General features: G+C 35.5%; 1 protein-coding gene across 1 annotated transcript in view; it reads left to right on the top strand.

Annotated features, from left to right (window-relative positions):
• Positions 1 to 20,687, top strand: part of LOC113497560 (protein dachsous) — a 288,878-nt gene that overhangs the window by 10,648 nt on the left and 257,543 nt on the right. The window contains exon 2 of the mRNA XM_026877148.1: positions 689 to 2,435. Coding sequence (XP_026732949.1) covers positions 732 to 2,435 — 1,704 coding nt within the window. The 5' untranslated portion in view covers positions 689 to 731. The remainder of the gene's footprint in view (positions 1 to 688; positions 2,436 to 20,687) is intronic.

Raw genomic sequence — 20,687 nt, 5'->3', positions numbered from 1 at the left:
ATATGTTAGATTTAGAATCGTTGATCGATTTCTTTTGTTGACTTGCTCTATGACATGTAATTCGCACCTTGTCGAATTACAATGACCCATTGTTTGGCTATGATTGTAGATATTGTAAAGCAAAAGTATAGTTGTATCTATGGTGTCAAGTAGTAGGTTTTAATATAGAATACTTTGATTAACTTAGAAAACGAAGTTAGAAAAAGTCACAATTAAATAATCACCTAAAAATCGCAATGTACGCATTCTTTTAACTTATAAGTTGTTGATATTTTAGTTTATATCTACGTTTATAGGAGATGCAAAAACATTATCAGTATGCATAATTACTATAAAAATAACTATTAGCACTCATGTGGATGACGGATGATAGGGATAACGGAGTGATGTGTTTGTATAACTTGCTCGACACGTTAACGTATCTCGTTCGAAAGTGGATGCTAAGTGACAAGTCCTCATTCAACACTAATCAAGCTGCATAAAATCACGGCACAGCCTTCAATTAGCAGCCAGTCTAATTAGTAAATGAAACGTTTTTATTTCAAGACATCTGATTAATGGTTATGATTGCCGTTATTTATAGTTATGCATTCGTTTTTTTGAGATCTCTCGCTGATAGGCAAAGATCTAGGCAGTGTTTTGTTTTTCGACGATCAGAGGTTTAACTGTTTATTGTTTTGTTTCGCAGGTGTGTGTGACAATGTGTGTGCGGTGAGGGATAAGAACGCGCGATGTTGCGCGTGATCGCTTGCCTGCTGGTCGCGACCGCGGCCGCGGAGCACGTGCGAGAGTTCACCGTGAGAGAGAACGCACGCGCCGGCACCCTGGTCGGCCACCTCGGAGACGAACTGCCCGACGCCGCGCCCCCCTACACCATCGTCCCGGTCCCCGGCAGCGCCGTCAACGACGACCTCAGGATAGATCCCCACACGGGAGAGATCAGAACCCGTGGCCCTTTAGACAGAGAGAACCGGGACCACTACGCTCTAGTCGCTATCCCCGCTAGCGGCGACAATATCCGTGTCGTCGTCCGAGTTCTAGATGAAAACGACAATGCCCCCACTTTCCCCACCCCAGTGATGAACGTCGAGTTCTCAGAAAACACCCCCAGAGACGTTAAGAGGAAGCTAAACCCGGCCAAAGACCAGGATTTAGGAGCATTCAATACACAAAGATACAATATTGTATCTGGAAATACTGATAATGCGTTCAGATTGTCTTCCCATAGGGAAAGAGATGGAGTCCTATATCTGGACTTACAAATTAATGGCTTCCTTGACAGGGAGACAACTGACCATTATCAGTTAGTTATAGAAGCACTAGACGGTGGCACTCCACCACTAAGAGGGACTATGACAGTGAATATAACTATTTTAGACGTTAATGATAATCCTCCTGTGTTCGCCGAAAGTGCTTACTCTGCTACTATTCCGGAGAACGCGACCGTCGGCACTCCCGTATTAAAAGTGTCAGCGACTGACTTAGACTCTGGTGAAAATGGTTTAATTGAATACTCAATAAACAGAAGGCAGAGTGATAAGGAGAACATGTTTAAAATTGATCCTGAAACGGGTGAAATTACTGTAAATAAAGCTTTAGATTTTGAGACGAAGGAATTACATGAGCTTGTTGTTGTAGCGAGGGATAAGGGTGCGCAGCCCCTAGAAACAACTGCTTTTGTATCTATTCGGGTGACTGACGTTAACGATAACCAGCCTACAATAGATGTAATATTCCTAAGTGATGATGCTACACCAAAAATCTCTGAGTCAGCACAACTTGATGAGTTCGTGGCTCGAATATCAGTACATGATCCAGACTCAAAAACAGAATACGCAAACGTAAACGTTACGCTAAGTGGCGGGGACGGACATTTTGATTTACGGACTCATGATAATATAATTTATTTAGTGGTTGTCGCGTTACCACTGGATCGTGAAGCTCGTTCATCTTACACGCTGAATGTAGTAGCAACTGATAAGGGGTCGCCGCCTTTACACGCATCGAGGATCATCAGTCTAAGAGTGACTGATGTGAATGATAATGCGCCGGTTTTCGTTGAACCCGAGTACAAGGCAAATGTGCCTGAAGCGGCGGCTCCAGGTACGCCGGTCGTGCAGGTATCAGCGACTGACGCTGACGAAGGGGAGAACTCGGAAATTCGATACTCTTTACTTGCGACTCCTCAGTCGGATTGGTTTGCGATTGACGAGCGATCGGGGTTGGTGACGACACGTGCTCGCGTGGATTGTGAGACGAACCCGATGCCGCGGCTGACGGTAGTGGCTCAAGACCGGGGCAATCCTCCGATGTCCTCCACCGCGACGTTAACAGTGACAGTGTTAGATGTGAATGATAACGAGCCGATCTTCGACCAGTCCTTCTACAATGTCACCGTGTCGGAGAGCGAAGCTGTTGGCAGCTGTATTCTAAAGGTCAGTGCACTTCATAATCTCCCTATGCCTCTACAACTATGAACTGTAGTCCTAAATACCGTAGGTGTTACATATAATAACTGATAATTTTATATCCTTGCCTGTCTTCTAACATCCAATATTTATCATCGTTCGGATCGAAGGTTTTCCGTTGAAAAGTTAATAGCGTCATTAAACTTACATTGTTATGTTATAAAGCAAATGTATGTCATGTCGCGATGAAAGAAGTTTGCCGTCGGACCTAAAGGCGTACTCATGTTCGGTTATAGCTTTTTCCTCATTAGAAATATGCAAAGTTAGTAATTACTCCCCATTTATTATGGTTGGAGTTACATATAACATTAACATATTAAAGACTTGGTGCGTTAATAAAGACACATCGTGAATAAGTTTGAAAACATCTTCATGCGACTTGTTCCCATTCGTTGATTTCCACACTGGAGCTTAAACTTCTGATTTTGTTTGGCAGCGTTGACCTAGAACATTGTAAGTTTGTTCAAATTTCTGTGGCCCTAGTAACTGCACGCTGAGATTTGATGAATTTTGTACTCTGTGTAGGATGTTTATATGTTTGATGAAATACTTCTTATTAAAAAAAAGCAATTCCCATAATTCTGACGTTACTGATCCATTTGTATCTGTTAACGATCTACCAAGGGATTTGATTTGAAATTGTCCGTGTTGAATAGGTCACTTGAATCATCGTTAAACTATTGATCAAAGTAACAGATCTTAGGGTGCGTCCGACAAGATCCAATCCTTATCGACTTTAATAACTAGATATTTCAATTACAATAACAATATGAAAGCGTGTTTCCGTCCCACTTTATGAGCATGTAAATAACGAGACGGAATATTTATAGCGTTTGTGAAACTCCCATAAACATTGCTAAAACAAGAACTCTCCTAAATCTCACACAATCCGCGTAGTGAAAGTCCAATTGGCATCCATTGGCGTTTACTGGCAATTTGTAGGAACTAAACTACGGTACTGGCATTACCTGGTCAGAAATGCCAAAGGTAGCGACACGGCGGATGATGATTCCATACGATTTGCTATTACCATCCCATATATGATCAAATGGGACATACAGTCGTACATTAGGTCCTATTCGAGAGGAGTTTCGATGGAAATTGTTAGTAATTTTAGTTATGTGTTGATAACTTGATGGTTTGGCTGTACCTTGTTTTGAAAGTTTGAGTGGACGGTAACGAGGGTCGGGTTGTGTTTTGTTTTCTGGTTACAAATGTTCAGGGAATTCGAAGAGTAAATTGACTCTACAATATTGCTTTAAATATGCTGAAAAATAGAGAAAGGTCAACTTTAGCACCTAGATAGACGTTAATAGTACTTTCCTAAATCGTTCTCCATAAAATGCCTCCAGGGAAAATTCTCTCCAAAGCAATTTCTAACAGAAAAAACCGTTCCAAAATGACACGTATTAGGTCGAAAATGTACGAGACATAAATTCCCCATCTTGTCCCATTACGGAAAAATATGACGTTCAATTCATTCAAGTTTGTAAGTTTAAAAAAAGATTCGGTTTTATAATAACGCATTTCTCATCGCTAATGTCTCGGCGACGGTTTTATATTACATTTCGTGTGTTAACATGCCATTTAGCGTCTTAACTGGCGATAAAATAGTGAAATTGCATTATTACTTCTTTATTTCCGTTGGTATTACGTTACTCGGGTTTGGTTAAATTTTAGGATTGCGTTCCGTTTCGAGAGCTCTTTTGTCTTTTCTGATGAGTTGACAATTAATATGTTTTATTTATCTGACGTTTTTGTCACTCAGCTAAATAAATGATAGCTAAAAAGTGCTATTAGTAATTTAATGACCATAACAAAAAATCCAATCGGAAGCTTTTAATGTAAAACATATGTATCCGCTGTCACCAACTTGAATTCGGCAGGGGAACAAAATTTGAATCGACTATCTATAATTAAAAAATAAAATGACGTTATCTTAATAAAATACCGAGGATACCGTCCTGTTCCACAGATACCTGTCGATAAAAAAGTTGTACAATAAACAAGTAGACTGCGAACTCCTTACCAATTAGTTACACCGGACAGATCAATTCCGCTTATCTCAGTCGGCCACACCCGCACTTGACGAATTTGTCGAGAAAAAAAATCTCAATTTTCATTAACTCTTATCTTGAAAACTCCGGCCGGGCTCGTAACTTACACGAGTTAATTTCTTTTAATATATTCCACGTATATTTATAAGTGGCTGTACATAAATCTATCGTATGGAGTGACGCCAGTTTGGGCGTGCGGCGAGCGGCATCGCAAATTGCGATCTAAATTGAAAATTAAACAGTCCAGTGCAAGCCCGCGGCTCCCGCCAATGAGCGGTTCGCACTACTCGTACGTGCTCCTATTCCAAAATGTCGTTTCTATTATCGATATTACCGTTACAAGAAAAGAGGTTTACATCGAGTGATTGTGATAAATATTGTAATGTGAGAACGTAGGAATTGTGGTAGTAAAATTAATAATAACAAAGCTATAAGCTGTAACGGGTTACGTGACTTGCTTGTGAAATCTGATGGAAGTTGTACACTAATCCAAGCATAGCGTTGCATACCTCGCTTATAAATAAGTATTACTTAACGAAATATACATATCCCTAGTACTGAGGACTTTCCCTCTAAGTGCAAACTAATGATATGACACAACATCATTTTATTTTCGTCTGCTTTTAGCTATTAGAGCTAATATAAATGAAATTACGGCCGAACCGCAATGTTATAATCTAAATACCAACATAAATAAGCCTTTACTGACACATAACAATATCTATTAATTATTCACTATCCATAATAATTAAACATTTAAAATTAAACAAAACAATAACGGCCACTGCGCTAGTCCATAACAATTCAATTCCATATCAGATGTTAGTCTATGAATTCTAAATACCGAATGCACAATTGAATTGTTAGGTTTTTCGTCACCTGCCTCGGGCGTCACGAGCTCACGACTCTACCGATTGTTATTTGGTTATTCACATAAACTTCTATGTGTTTTGCTTTTAATAGAGGTTAAGTGCCGCTAAAAGGCAGACAAATGAACTTTGACCCTAGTTACCTTTGCTCGAAAAATAAACTTACTTTCTCTATGGCTTGTTGACAGATTAAAAATTGTTTTCTATTTGACGTGAGATGTCAAATCGTTTATTTATTTGTGGTTTGTGCATTTATATTTCTTAATTTGTTGTTTATCGTTAAGAATATGAAGTTGTAATGTAAGTAGTGTTACAATATCTCCGAGTTCATATTTATAGTTCTTGTTAGTCTACCATTATAATAGATTTAACTACACGTTTGACTGTAATTGGTCTTATTAAACTGCATGTGGGTTTAAAATTATTGCGGCATTGTGAAATATTTTCGGTTAACCTTTGTAGCCTTGCCAATGCCAAATTAAAGATTGTATAGATAGTTTCCTTAGGTTGGTAGCGATATCAAGACCTTGTGGTAAAAACTTTTTACTTTGAGGGTCCACTTACTGAGGAAGTCTATATAACATCACGCTATGGCATCATAGCAGCAAACAAAATGCACCAAGAACCTTAGGGACTAGATAGTGTTTCATGAACTTTACGCAATCAAAGAATACAATGTCTCATTTAATTCTTTGCTCATTGGAACAAAACGAATTAACTCTTTTACAGCTGCATACTTTTTGCACTTTTGCAAGTATCTTGAATTGAGCCCTATATATAATAGCCTTAATTTTATGTGACTTGCAAACTTACAGAAAAACAGCGACGCGTGACGTTCACATAATTTATTAATTCGATTCTTCCGTACAAGATGAAAGCAGCTTTATTACTTTTTCATTAGATTTAATTTTAAATTGATTACTTCGCATGGTTTACCTTATTGGTCTGTTATTACATTACTCCCTACATATTTCAGTAGCGGGATCAAGCGAGCCTCCAATAACCTGATAAGACGGGGCGGCCATATTGGATTCCAGTATGCGTTGCCATGGTTACCGCTTGATTGCGTGCGTAGGCGCATCAGGAGCGTATCGACATTTTTGCTCGATCTCCTTACTAATCTACGGTTTTATTAAGATTATTTCGAAGTTGTCTCGTAGTTTATATTTTATTTATTAGCTGTGGTTGTAATAAGATATTTAAGTATTTTCACTTATTGTACTTGTGGTCAACATGAGACTATCTCAATATGCTTAGTTAGTAATCACGCATAAAGGACTCATGTTTTCAAACATTGTTTTCATGTACGGCAATAATAAAATGCGCAACGCAACAAAAAAATAAGTATTATAGGCATAAAGAAATATTTTGCTCATTAATATTTTTCCCAGCATAATCAAGTGCAAGTTATTAAAAATAAAATCATAAATTTAAATTGTCCAAAAGTTTTTCTACACAATTACACATTATCTTATCTGGACGAGATTAATTTTATTTATATTCAGCCTATAATAAAACTAAGTGCCTCTCAATAAATCGGACGGGGCAAAACTTAAATAGTTGCTAAACACTCAAAGACAAGTTCTCTTATGGTTCATAGTCACGCGAGACCGCTAATTACGTAACAGAATTAATTTATTACGCCAAACTTATAAACGAAAGGTTTGAAGACGACTTTAGATGTATATTGGCAGAGTAGCGGAATACCATTGCCGTGTCAAGTGAATTTGCATATGGTGGATGACGTTTAGTTGACAGGTTGACTTTTAAATGTCATTATGGTCATGGTTAAGTATTTATAAGTACATACTTAATATGCAATGATATTTTATGAAAATAGAATCATATTGCACGTACGGTGTTATTATTATGATAAATGCGTAAGACTTTCGATCCTGAAAGTGAAATCATATGCAGTTAACCGAATGCTCTACTAATCACGGTGAAAAACTACATTTAAAATGCAATAAGTAATTCACTTTCAACAATTTCTGGAACACATGACTGATTATTGTTTTAATCATCATTAATGACTGTAGACGCGTAATTTTTATGTAATTTACCCATTTCTCTTTCGATATCAGCATCCATAACTAGCGGTGTTACACGAACGCGTTTAATTACGTAACCTTTCTTATGTTGTTTGCTAAATAACGTTAAAAAAACGTAATGCGTGCACGCATGATTAACGTTTCACTAATTGTAAGAATTTTATTGCATTTTGAAGCATTTATGTTTGTCACGCGACGATTTATGTAATTATTGCGCTGTTTTTTTTACAATTTCGTGCGATGTCAGCTTGCATTGACGATATTTTTTTTACTTACTTAAAATAGTATATGGAGGTCTATTAATGAGGAGTAACATAAGAAATGCCTTGTGATAACAAAAGGTAGATAGAAGGAATGCAAATAAAATATATATATACTTTTATAACAAAACTTAAAACCACGATTTTATGTTACCAAGGATAAGTTTAATTAATATCAGGCTTATTAATATGCAAAAAGCGGTTCAATAACTACGATATAGAGTTAAATTAATGTTAAATCGCTTTAGCTATCGCCGCTCGCATTACGACCGAGCCCTTACATCGTAAACTCCGACATAAAACTGTTCTCAATGTCTCCCGTCGATCTTAATGAAAATAGCATTTAAATACTCCTTAAATTATGTGGAAAAAATGTAACCGAGAACGGGATTGGCCGAGATACTTTTAAACTGCTTACTGCAGCAAATGTTGTTTCTTTTTTATCACATATCAGGCAGTTATGTGATAGGTTTTATATGTTAATGTACCTACATACAAATACATATAATATTGTATTGATTGGAAACTAAAAATGGCGTGTTTTCTCAGGACACTGGTCTCAATAAACTTATAAATACTTACATGATAATTACAGGAATTTATTTATAATAATACAATTATTATAGTCATATTGTTTTATAGAGTTGTGTTGGTACAATTCATTTATATGTTATCTGGATTTAATAATCTGTGAAACGATTTATATATAATGTAGGATAGCAGTATTTGCATCCAGGCTTATTTTATGAACTCCACATAAAGAGAAAACGAACATTTTATTAGTTACGTACATTATAGTTCTGTTCAGGAACTAGATTCCTTATTAGCCATAATCACCGAAGCAACAAAATGAAACATAAATAATTTTACGATAGTCGCCATGTTGGCCCCGGATCGAGAATTAAATTTTAAATTAAGAACCGCGTTAACGCACTGTGAAATTACTTTTAATTCACATCTTAAATGTTAAAATTAAAATTTAAGTTAAAAATAAAACAATTATTGAAAATAATTTATAAATATAACGTTATTACTATGGACAAAATTGCTCAGATATGAAAGAATGTGGAATGAGTTATTGTCTTTTTAAAAACTGATTAAATTATAGGCTCTGGACAACTCTTTTTCGACTTGTCAATTTTGTATGTTGTACGTAATTATTACTGACCTTTTACGAAAAACGAGTTTTCATTATCACTGTTTCTTATTAATAGCGTAATTATGATCAAGAGAGGATATATTGTTTAAAAACACGCGCTTTGCGCAGCTATGTGATTGGCAATACACCCTCAGAAATCAGAAAACGTTTTTAATGAGGTATCGTTTATCTTATTAAATTCTGGTGCTCTCGTACATTATTAGTTAGTAGTTAGGTATAACACACGCGGTTGACTTTTTGAGAAAAATACATGCTCTTGAGAGATGAATCAGCATTTGATTTAGAATTTAATTTGTAACTTCATCAAAATAACAAGTATTCTAACTTTCCAAAGAGGTTTTCTATTGTCATTGCATGTTTTTGCCAATTGATTAGATTCTAATGATAAATTTGATTGTCGCTAATAGGACTGAATTATTCGCTCCAACTTTTTAAATCTCGAACACGAATTCTCAGAAGCGAAGGATTTTCTCATTCTGCCTATTATGTCAGTCACGTCATTGGTCGTTTTCTATCGCGTTCATCAGATTGCTAGATTGTCAACCTCCACACGAAAGATACTTTGTAGTAATTAAACGCAATTCCAACGCAATGAATATTCAACGCTTTATTGATGTTAATAAAAGGATTTTCTACTTTTTTTTTATAAAACATCGGCCCAGGACGTCGTTGATCGATCGCGCGTGGATTGACTCATTAATTTACTTAGTATATTATATTTTCTGATACATATCGTTCTTGGTTTTTATTTTAAATAAGTATCAATAGCATGATTATCATTGTAGATAATTGTGGTCTTGAATGAGGACTTATTATTTAGGTATCATTAATTGTGAAACAAGCTTAATTATACATAGCTATTTTTAATCAGTTAAAAAAATATATCCGGCTAAAAAGTATCTATCGGGCTGAATTATCAAGTTTCTAAGTTTTAAACTTTTTATGGCCGTGTAAAGTCTGGAGGGTAATGTTTAAAATATTATATTTTGTATTAGCACCTAAAAATTTAATGTATTTTATATAGCAATAGTTAGCCATTCCTGTAAATTATTGCAACTGTTAAGAGTTGCAAAATTATATCCTAGAGATAATTATAACCAGTGTTTGGAAGCCCTTAACATTTTATGCTTTTTTAACTGTTCAAACTTGCGGAAGACTAATTCAATTGACATTCTCAGTTTTACTGTAAATTAATTTGATCAATTATAATATGTTCTTCGTTTCCGCAATTTCTATACCTATAGAAATAATAATTAACTTCTGGTAGCTAAGATGATAATTTGTGCGAACAGTTTTGCTATGCAAATCTTAACTTGAAATTTGAGAACTTTTTTTTCTTAATCAGTGTTTGGATAACAAAATCATACTACGAGTAGGTCTATAAAAAAATGCTTATGTCAAAAAAAAACAGAACATACGATCCCCACAAACAGCTCACATAATTATACCTAATTAAAAGTAACTCTACTATACAACCGCATTAGTGCTGCCCTATCGATAAACAAGATACTTTTATCGATATTTTATATCTTAAAGTTGAGCATCACCAAGTTGCATCCATGTTATTTCTACGCATGTCCGGTGTGTTTAAACATCGTCCAATATAGCAAAAAGATTGTATTACGAAGTACATTCCCACAGTACTGTATGTGTTTTTGTGAGCACTCTCTAGGGTTGTGAGAATTGGTGTTTTATGTTTCTTAATTGGGAACGTATTGATAATCTAACTTTTGTTTTTTTTTATTTACTTTGTAATAGATTATGTTAATGCAAGTTATGATTTTAAATTCTCTTTAATTGGGAGTTAATTATGAGGCGAATGAGCTGTTGAGTTATTCTTTTGAAAACGTATGCAATTTCTTGTTTTTCAGAAGAATCTATCGAAACACTAATTAAAATTGTGCTCTTCCAAAAGATTCTAAGATTTTAAAATGTCTTATAAAGGTTATTGTGATAATAAACTGCCGATATATCTAGGTTAGGTTAGCTTCTGCCTCATCCTATCCGCCTCATTCGTGGATACCGCACAGTATCTTGCGAAGCCGCGTGCCTTTTGGCAGGAACCCTCCCGTGGGACCTAGAATCTAGGGTCCTTTCTAGCGCCTATGAGTGGCGTAAGGAGCACCTTAGCTATGGTGAAAGACCTTCTCAGCAGGCTATCAAGGTCTTAATGAGGGAACTCCACGATGCCTTTTTGGACGTGTGGTCGGCTAGGCTGACATGTCCCGGAGCTGGTCTTAGGACCGTAGAAGCTATTCGACCTGCACTCCGGGAGTGGTACTACAGACAACACGGGTCCCTGACGTTTCGGATGACACAGGTACTGACCGGGCGTGGATGCTTTGGAAGGTACCTGTTTCGAATACCACAAAAAGAGCCAACCCCCGGTTGTCACCACTGTAGCGGCAGCGAGGACACGGCGCAGCACACCCTCGAGCAATGTCCTGCTTGGGCTGAGCAGCGTCGGGCACTTGCTGTTACCATTGGTCAGGATATGTCGCTCTCAGCCGTAGTTGCCTCTATGAGCTCGAGCGAAGATTCTTGGCGCGCCGTCATGGATTTTTGCGAAGAAGTGATGGCGCTCAAAGAGAGCGCAGAGAGAACACGGGAGAGAAGTGACAATCCTCTACGCGCACGACGAGCAAGGGGCAGAAGAAGGGCACAATTTGCCCTTCTCCAGCCACCATGATTAGCCTCGGACAGCAGTCTTGGGGAAGACTGCTGTACTGTACCTAGGCAAGGACGGCGCGCGCGATGCTTCAGGGCGCCTCTTAAAGCGATGAGGAACACTGCTCTTCCTCTCAATGATGATGCAGCTCGTTTAGGAGCTCCCATGTCGGGGTTCGCGGTAGACTGCGAAAGCGTTCCCGCTTGGCCCCCGACTAAAAGAGGCGGGAAGCATTCCAGTGGTTTTAGCCGGTAGGAGTCCGGCACACCCCTTCGCCTTCCCCAGGGCGAAGGATGTCCATGAGGATTTCCACTGGACAAAAAAAAAAAAAAAAAACTTCTGCCTCATCCGATGCAGTTCAATATTTCATTTTTAGATATTTATTTAAGGCTACACGTCATTTAATTCTAGTAAAGTTCAATAGTAAATGTTGGACAAACAATAACTATAATGTGAAAAAGGCGAGAAAATTAGAACTTAAAAAATAAATTAGGCTTGCTGTTATTTTCCCTGGCAGTAGTTTATAGATTTTGCAAATACTTTAAGTTATAGCTCCAAGTTTTAATGTTAAAATAATTCATAAATAGAGACATTAACCTACAATTTATGTGACAAATATTAAGGATGGACTGACGCTTGTAATTTTTTGTGTCAAAATTTTGACCGATTATGCGATGACCTTTGCCAATCATAACGTAATAGAAATTCAATTTATTAACATAAAATTATATTTTTACCACAACACACGATAATATCGATAACAAATCACAGATTTGAATCTATTACGAATATGTTTAAATCATGTATAAATTTGACAGCTCCTTTTTTTAAATTCGAATTGTTTCGTAAAATAGGTACATACATATGTTGCACAGTAGCTTCAATTGCACAATAAAGTCGTGGTACATCCCTATAAATGCCGAGTCCCGACACATCATTTACTCGAGTTCGCACGTGGCGGGCCGTGTCCAATGTTGTCAGCGTCTGTGCAGGGCGGGAAAGTCGGCGACCATCTTGAAAAAAGTCGCTCGACTAGTGTCTAGTTCGCTGGTCGCATGTGGTGCTTACCTTTTTATATTTTTTAATTGCGTTCCGTTTCTGATAGATTTATGTTTTATTGCATATTTTTTAACTTTTTATTATGGAAAAATTGGATTTATTTTATTTATTGGTTCGTAGTATGGGGATTGATGAGCTTTCATATTAAGTTGACTTAATGTGGGTAAGAAAATGTTCAGAAAGTATATCATGGCAGTCATGACACTTATTAGTAGGTAAATATTTTTTATGATGGTTTTGATCTTGAATGTAGGTAATTAATTGTTGTAACTATTACCTATACCAAAATGTTGTAGACTACGAGGCTTAAATAGAGTATTTTAATGATTAACATATAAGAATCTGCAGCAAAAACGTGGATTCCGTTTACGCAGTCTCTATAAAAGTTGATCCAGTTTTAAAACTAGTAATCCCGTTAAAGTATAAAGCACATTTTATACATCGAACACAAATAAAAAGGCTAGCCATATTGTCCGTCTGTCATCGGTCGCGTTTAGTGATGTGGTCGAATGAAGTATCGATTTATTAAAAAAATATTACGCGACATCGATCGACGGGGCGCCCGATTACTCGATTACCCACTGCTCGAGGGCTGTTAGGTAGCTCGGTTTGTGGCGTTACGAGCGAGTTCTTAATATTTTTATTTTATTTTTGGAATTCAAAGAATTATGAATCAGAATTTATACCATGATCTCGAATATTTGAGAAACCATTACATGATAAATGGTATAGTTAATAAATGGCTTCAAATAACTTAAAATAGGACGGAATAGAGATTGATCAAGGAGGTCTAACTTAGTATGAGTTGTCTTAAGATTAATGGTGTACGTAAAGTGCGTACAATGTTGCCCTATCTAAAACAGCAACAAATATCATAGAATGCATGCTTTGTCAATACAGTTATCACAACGATAAACCAATAAATTGAAAACGTTATTACTTGGAATGATTAATTAGACTATTGGAACGAAATCATAAAGCAGACTGAGTCATTCAATACAAAACGTTTTGTTAGTAAAATATGTAAATTCAATGTATACTGAATGAGATTATAAGTTTAAATTATGAACACAGACCACTCCAACCCGCTATGCTTGTAACTAAAGTAAGAGATTTAGTTTCTTTGTATTAACGACCTTAAAAACTCTTTCGATTCCAATTCGTCATAAACTTTTTAAAGCGTTGCACGAGGCAACATTCTAACAATTAAAAATGAAAACGATCCAAATTTAAATTTATTCGCGGTAATTTTATTCTATTTGGAATAAAAAAGTTGTATTAATTCTATCAACGATACAATGACAAGTTTTGTGTCAAAGTAAAATATGACTCATCTGCCACAACAATAAAGTTGATAATCGCTTAAAAGATGTTCGTCAAGATTTTATTACTCACATTTTAGGCTTTATTTCAACACAGTACTGAATATCATAACGATCGATATTAAATGGCCAATGATCCGAATTTATAACATAGTTAAATCGTGACAAGTTTAAATATATAACGAGATCTAGTAAAAGATATGGTGCGTTTGTTTTAAGGCTGTTTTACGATCTGACCCGATGAATGTCAAAACAAAAAAAAAGAATCGAACGCGAAGAGTAGGCGAACATTTTTTTATTAGACCATAGACTAAGAAGCTTAGATACGAACGTTTTAGTCGAATATTAAATAATAATTGACTATTAAAACTATTTTCAGACTACTATTATCAGAATAAAGGTATTTATTAACTATAGGAACAGTCGGATCGTTAAGGTATCTCGTTTGCGTATAATTACACCAGGAGTTGAATACAACCAGCTAATTACTTTCGAATTTCCTTGAGATATCGTTGGAATATAAAATAAATGTTTACGGTAATGATTTTTAAATACAGGTAAAGTTTACCGTCGTCTCTTATAAGTCTGTGGTCAGTGCGATACATACTTATGATTGTTTACCGCCAATATCGATTTGACAGCCACTAAGGGTTTGGTTTCATATGAAAATTGACAATTATATAACTTTTATTAGTGTGTTAGCACAGGTATTGCATACAGCCCGCACCACATTTACTGGTATCAACTTTAAAACGTTTTCAGATATAAATTTGTCTTTTTGTCCTTAGACTAACAGAGCTGGATAATCATTGCTTTTTCCATATTTCTCGATATCGTCGTTTGCTTCCTTTTTGTTGTGACTTCTGCCTTTCTTCAGTTGGTCTATGTACTTCCTTCTGGGTCTTTTTCTTTCTGTTTTAAACTGTCTGTCCTTCTATTATATTAGTTACGCATAATAGAGATAGCAACATTAAAAGCAGCTTAAATCTGAAGTTTCAGCGTTCGATCTAAGTGTTGTAATAGGACTATAGGATATTAGGACAAGATGCATTTATGGAACTCTTAATTCCTTTGTTTTTGTAAAAACTTACTGAATGATAGATACAGTTGCGATTTTACAATTTATCCAATGTTCCATTGGTTAGCTCCAGTTTTTGTCGCGCACCCAAATTAGAAGCTAATTCCGTGCGAAACGTCACAATTCGTGATAATTGTTTGATTTGATTCAAAATTTGAATTTAATCTCCAAAACTAAAGTATTTTTTTTTGTTTTAAGGAGGTTTATAAAAAAGTTGTGAGAGAATTAAAAAAAAATACAAAAATAGTTTAGACTTTGGGGAATTGTTAGTTCAAATTGTGGAAGCAAGGTAGTGCGTTTTACCGCTTAAAGATGAATCTCTATTATTCAAATGCAACAGCCAACTTTTAAAATCGGTGGTTAGCCCCGACTTCTAGACATTCACCCATAATAGTGAACTTAACCTAAGTGCATTATAATCAAGGTATTTACAACCAAATGTTGCAGTTTGAAATTTCCATATCGCTCCCTAAGCTATTGTCCAGTAATCTTAATCCATTTTGCATCGATTCAAAACCTCGACGTTACTGCGAAATAACGGAATGCATAAACTCTTTGCTGGTTTTTAATTGAAGCGAAATCATTCGATTTACATATCGAGAAACGATATGTTAAATACGATTTGTTTTTTTTCTCGAACTTAAGCTGCTTTTCAAATGAATGGGATGTTGTTTGCATTCCTTTTTTCATGTTGTGATTGTAACTTTACATTTAAACGTAAATAGGTTGTGTATCTTCTTATCGCTTTAGCAAAAGATATTTTAAAGCCAGCTCTATAGGTTAAGCCACGTAAGTTAGAAAGAGCATGGGAACTAAACATAATGCCCATTCTTCTAAAACAATCAACACTTTAAGAAAAAAAAGACGACGAATAAAACCTTAACCTACATTCTACGGTTCAAAATTCGAATGCAATGGCGACCTATCCCGCGTTAATAACGAACACGAAATGCCGATCGCAGGACAATTTTGAACAATGCCATTTAAAAAGGTTTTATAGTTAAATAATAAGTACATTAAGTTGGCGCACCGCTGTGTATTCAAATGATATGATGTGTACTCCTTTGTACAAGCATCCCGACTACCTCTTGAGATGGGGGAGCGTGATGGCGCTCATATCGTAGAGCGCTGTCCCTGTCTCTCGTCTTCAGCAACCTTTTTTTAAAGTTTGTTGGTAGTTCTGAATGATAATCGATACAGTTTTAAGGCCCTTTGATATCTGACAGTATTGCTTGGTGTAAACGTCTTTTGATTATTTATTGTTTAAAGTGTATCAAAGAGCATTGATGTTGAATGTATGGCCAATTATTATAACACAGATGGGCAGTGTAGATATTCATTCTCTAAGTAAAATACATTACTTTCGTGTGAATATTCTTCAAGAAACCTGCATTAAAACTGTTTTATACGATGTTTAATAAGTAAAATAGTATTTTTCGTTAATGCCTTCCTTTTTGCCATAGGTCAATGACATTTCTACGTAATTTGTATTTTTAAATCTGTATTATTTTAATCTAGATTTATTATAATATTAGTGGGCGCTTAGCTTAAGTTTTGAGGCAAAATCTTTTAATTACTTTTGTATGGCCAGGTATAGACCCGTTATGTTTTTAAGAAATAGCGTTCGGTGAAACTAGTTTTTCGTAAGCATGTGTAATATAACGTTAAAAACCGGTTTTATGAAGACCGAGATGTTTATGTACTTGCTCTTCTAATAAAATTTTAATATTGTCAACTATCATCATTAGTCGATTTTAGATCATCACTCGTCCTAAAATGACATTGACATTTACTTATTTGACTTTGACAGAATAACTTTTTTAAGACAATGTTATAAAACCTCTTTCGTGTATAAAAGTGTAGATCCCAATAACAATTATTTCGACTTAAATATATTTTAATGACTTTTAACAAACTTGAACATAATAATGTGAGAACGACATTGTTCAGTCTAGTAAATTGGCGGTATGGCATGTAGTTAAGTAAGAAAAGACCTCCTGACTATATTTAACGGGCCATTTTAGCTCAACAGATGTGTTTAAACACATAATTGAAAACCACATAGTAAATAGTTACGATATTATAACACAAACTTAAAAAAAAGATTATTAATTATTCTGCAAAACTTAAAGGAATTACTTACATTGTAGACTAAGCTCCATTTTTATTCTAAACTATGTTAAATGCCACATCTTCATTCATGGTAATATCGATATTTATTCGAGTATCAAGATATCTACGGAAAGCAGTATAATAGGCCCAACTCTACAGTTCAAAGAATGCAACCGCATTAATGATAGGGTTGCATACCAGTGCCAATAACCATTTGTATAATCTGAACGGGTAAACAGCTGAAATGGTACTCCTTACCATCAAATTGTTTTTTATCCTTCACAAACACGTAATTTATTCATTGGCATCCTTTCATACGAAATCATATCGCCATTTAAGCGGAGAAGGACAAAGATTAAAATGTAGATTGGTTATATTTTCGGTTCATGCCTACGCCATAATTAATTCATGGCACGAGGGATACAATTGGGTATTGGAGTCGTAAAATTAATTCTCAGCCGATGTGAACTCGGTAGTCAGAATTGTGAATGGTTATTCCTTATCTTTTTGCAAAGGTAACAAAGTTGGCTACGAAGGCAAAGATAAATATTTGAAGCCGCGTGAATCTTTTGTTGTTGCGACTTTTTTTTTTGTATTTTGGTTTGTTACCTGGTGAGATGGAACTGGCATGTTGTGTTTACTGATTCGAGATTATTGACTCTGCCGAAGTCTATAGAATGTGTATTAGGAGTATAAGTATTTTTGGGAACGAAGTAGGTAGTTTTAAAGACTCGGCATAGTCACAATCTAGTTTTATCCTTAAACATATAATATGGTTTTTCATGGCCAGGTATTACCTCTGTTATCTCATCTCTAGAAGCAAAGGCTTATTACCTCAATGCATTTTCATTTACCAATTACAATTTGACATTCTCGCAAGCACGTTACGCCAAACATGTACTTATCGACTTATTAATTCAAAATAACTAAACACAAAGAGAACTGTTAATTCAAAACTTAAAAGGGAATTTCGTCGAAACTCATTTCTCGGACGTCTTCTTTTAATAAAAGTGTGGTAGATGCGCGGGAGCGAGGCGGGGGCGGGGAGAGGGGGGCTAGCGGGAGGGGGGCGGAAATTATAGGGCTGTCTGCGTTTGCCGGCTCGTAATGACGGATGGTGAGCGACTGCGACCGGTGCGCTTAATGAGAACAGAGGCAGCCCTGAGATGCACTCGGCTATTTTAATTCCAGAACTATTTTACCTAATTATTATTGTCATTTCTTTTTTTTATTGTTTGCCCGTAATACGATATTTTTTTAGTCGAGGTAATTTAAATTCTGTGGTGCTTTGTTTTATGAAGGTTTTAATCTATAACGTGTAGCGAAATTAATTGCGTGCGCTGTCTTACACGACCCTTCACAAAAGCTTCTTTAAAATATGAATGATATACTTACTGCAATAAAATATTTTCAAAGACACAACATTTTAGCTATGTAAAAAAAATCTCAGTAACTTTTAAAGATAACTCAAGTTCGCTTTTAATTCGTATTTAATCAACATTCAGTCTATAAAGTAACAAAAAGTCCGACTCACTGACACTATCGGGCCGTGAGTGCGAGTTGCACATAGCTACATTATCGTAACGCGATAGCTCAGCAACATAACTAACAAGACCCGGGTTCTATTCCCGGGTGATAAAACTTAGCGAAACAATATCGACTCGATACTGAATATCGACTAAGTTACGAGCGAGCCTGTAGTCGATAAATTTCGGAATGCGAAAGATTTTGTTCAAAAATTTATTTTGGTTTGTAGATTTTGTTTATTGTTGGGTTTGTAATAGAAAATAACAAAGGAGTATCTTAGTTTTAAACATGTATTGGATACATACTAAGATTGTTTACACATACAAGGCTACGTTTGCAATGACATATCTCCCACAACATTATTTTTACATTTTATATACGTGTGAAAAGTCGTCACTTGGGAATAATACTGTAGCTCTGGAAAACAAAAAAAAAAACAAAATATAAATCATTTTTGTAATACCCAATAAATCACAAAACGTATTTTCAGCGAACTTCTAAACACTTAGACGGGTCGGTGACGAATAGCAACATTTTGATTTAAATGGAAACTGATTTCCACGAATACCCATATAGGATATTCTAGAATTATTAAATGAAAAAAGGCTTAGTGTCATAAAGTTCTATTCGTGAAATGAATAGGCACATAAATTTGCAGTAAACCTGCATACAGTCAAACGCACAGATCTGGTAGTTTCATATTAAACTTCGATCTTATTTCAATGTACTAAGGTTGGTTTCTGCTCTCCTTTTTGGATTGTGTTGGGAGTATTGTAGCTATAATATTCTGATTTGATGTACTTGTATTAAAACTAGATGCGATCTCAGCTTCTCCTGCGTTATAGTTCTAAGATTTTGTGTTATAAAATACTTGTAAGTATGCGAATGTTTCTTCAAAATCTAAATTAAAATTATAATTGAGAAAATATTTTAAGATGACGCATGAAACAACGGCATTTTATCAAGTTTTTCTCGAAATGTTTAAATTAATAATCTATGAGTTACAGTTTGCTGTCTAGTCTTAATATTTCAGAATCCAAGTCTAAAATTTAAAAAGCGACTTTCAAAATTCAACATTCGATTTCCGTTCAAAATTCAAATTGAATCGAGACGCCATTGCGGAATGACAGTTACAAATGTCAAAATGTAAAATTCTTTGTTGAAAAATATGTTGAGGGTTCGTATTATAATTTGAGTAGAAGGAATTATCTCATGTATTCAGATCCGTCTTCGTGTATTTACGATGTCATGTACCAGTTTATACCTTTATGCCTTTATGTGATGTATTCTAGGAAATACAATCGCATGGAGATAAATCCCGGTGATGCAGTTTCCTATATTAAATCGGCTCGGATCATAAAAATCCTGATAGTTTTGTTTGTTATGATAATTTTATGGAGTTTCTAAAGAAATTGGAAATTCATTTGTAAGCTTATTTTAATGTTAGATTAGATTTTTCGATTGACATTGCCTTGTACTGGGACTGTATTTTAGATCATATATCTTTAGATCACATTCAAATTGCTCTGTGTTGTAAATATATTTAAGGTAATATTTGTGAAAAAATATGGCAGATATTGAAACCAAGAGTTTTCGAAAAAAAAATCGATCCGCAAACATTCCTATTATAATAAAATATAGCTCCTAAGTTCCTTATTACAAAAATGACAAAAGTCATCAAAACTTAAGTCATAATTGCTGTTCATATTTTCTGATATAATTTGAGCGTTTATTTAAATCTAGCCTCGTGATTAGCATGCACACGTGAGACGCTACTTAGCTTAATTCCACCTCTGATCACTACACGCTCCGCCGACACAGCCATTGCGATTACGAAACATTTCGAGTTCTTTGAACCCGTTAAAACTGGCAACAGGCAATTAAATCATAAATTTTGCATCGATTCGACGCAACCAACAATCACAAAAGATATCGATACAAAATGAATCGATTGTAAAAAAAGTCGAGTACAACACCAGTGTTGCATGCATTCGATTTTGTTTTAGGAAATTAGCGGGTATTATTTTAAGAGTACAACACTAACGGTAGGCGTTCAT

Source organism: Trichoplusia ni, chromosome 9 (assembly GCF_003590095.1).
Source record: "Trichoplusia ni isolate ovarian cell line Hi5 chromosome 9, tn1, whole genome shotgun sequence".
NCBI lineage: Eukaryota > Metazoa > Arthropoda > Insecta > Lepidoptera > Noctuidae > Trichoplusia > Trichoplusia ni.
The sequence above is the reverse complement of the archived record's forward strand: the minus strand, read 5'-3'. Positions and strand labels throughout refer to the sequence as shown.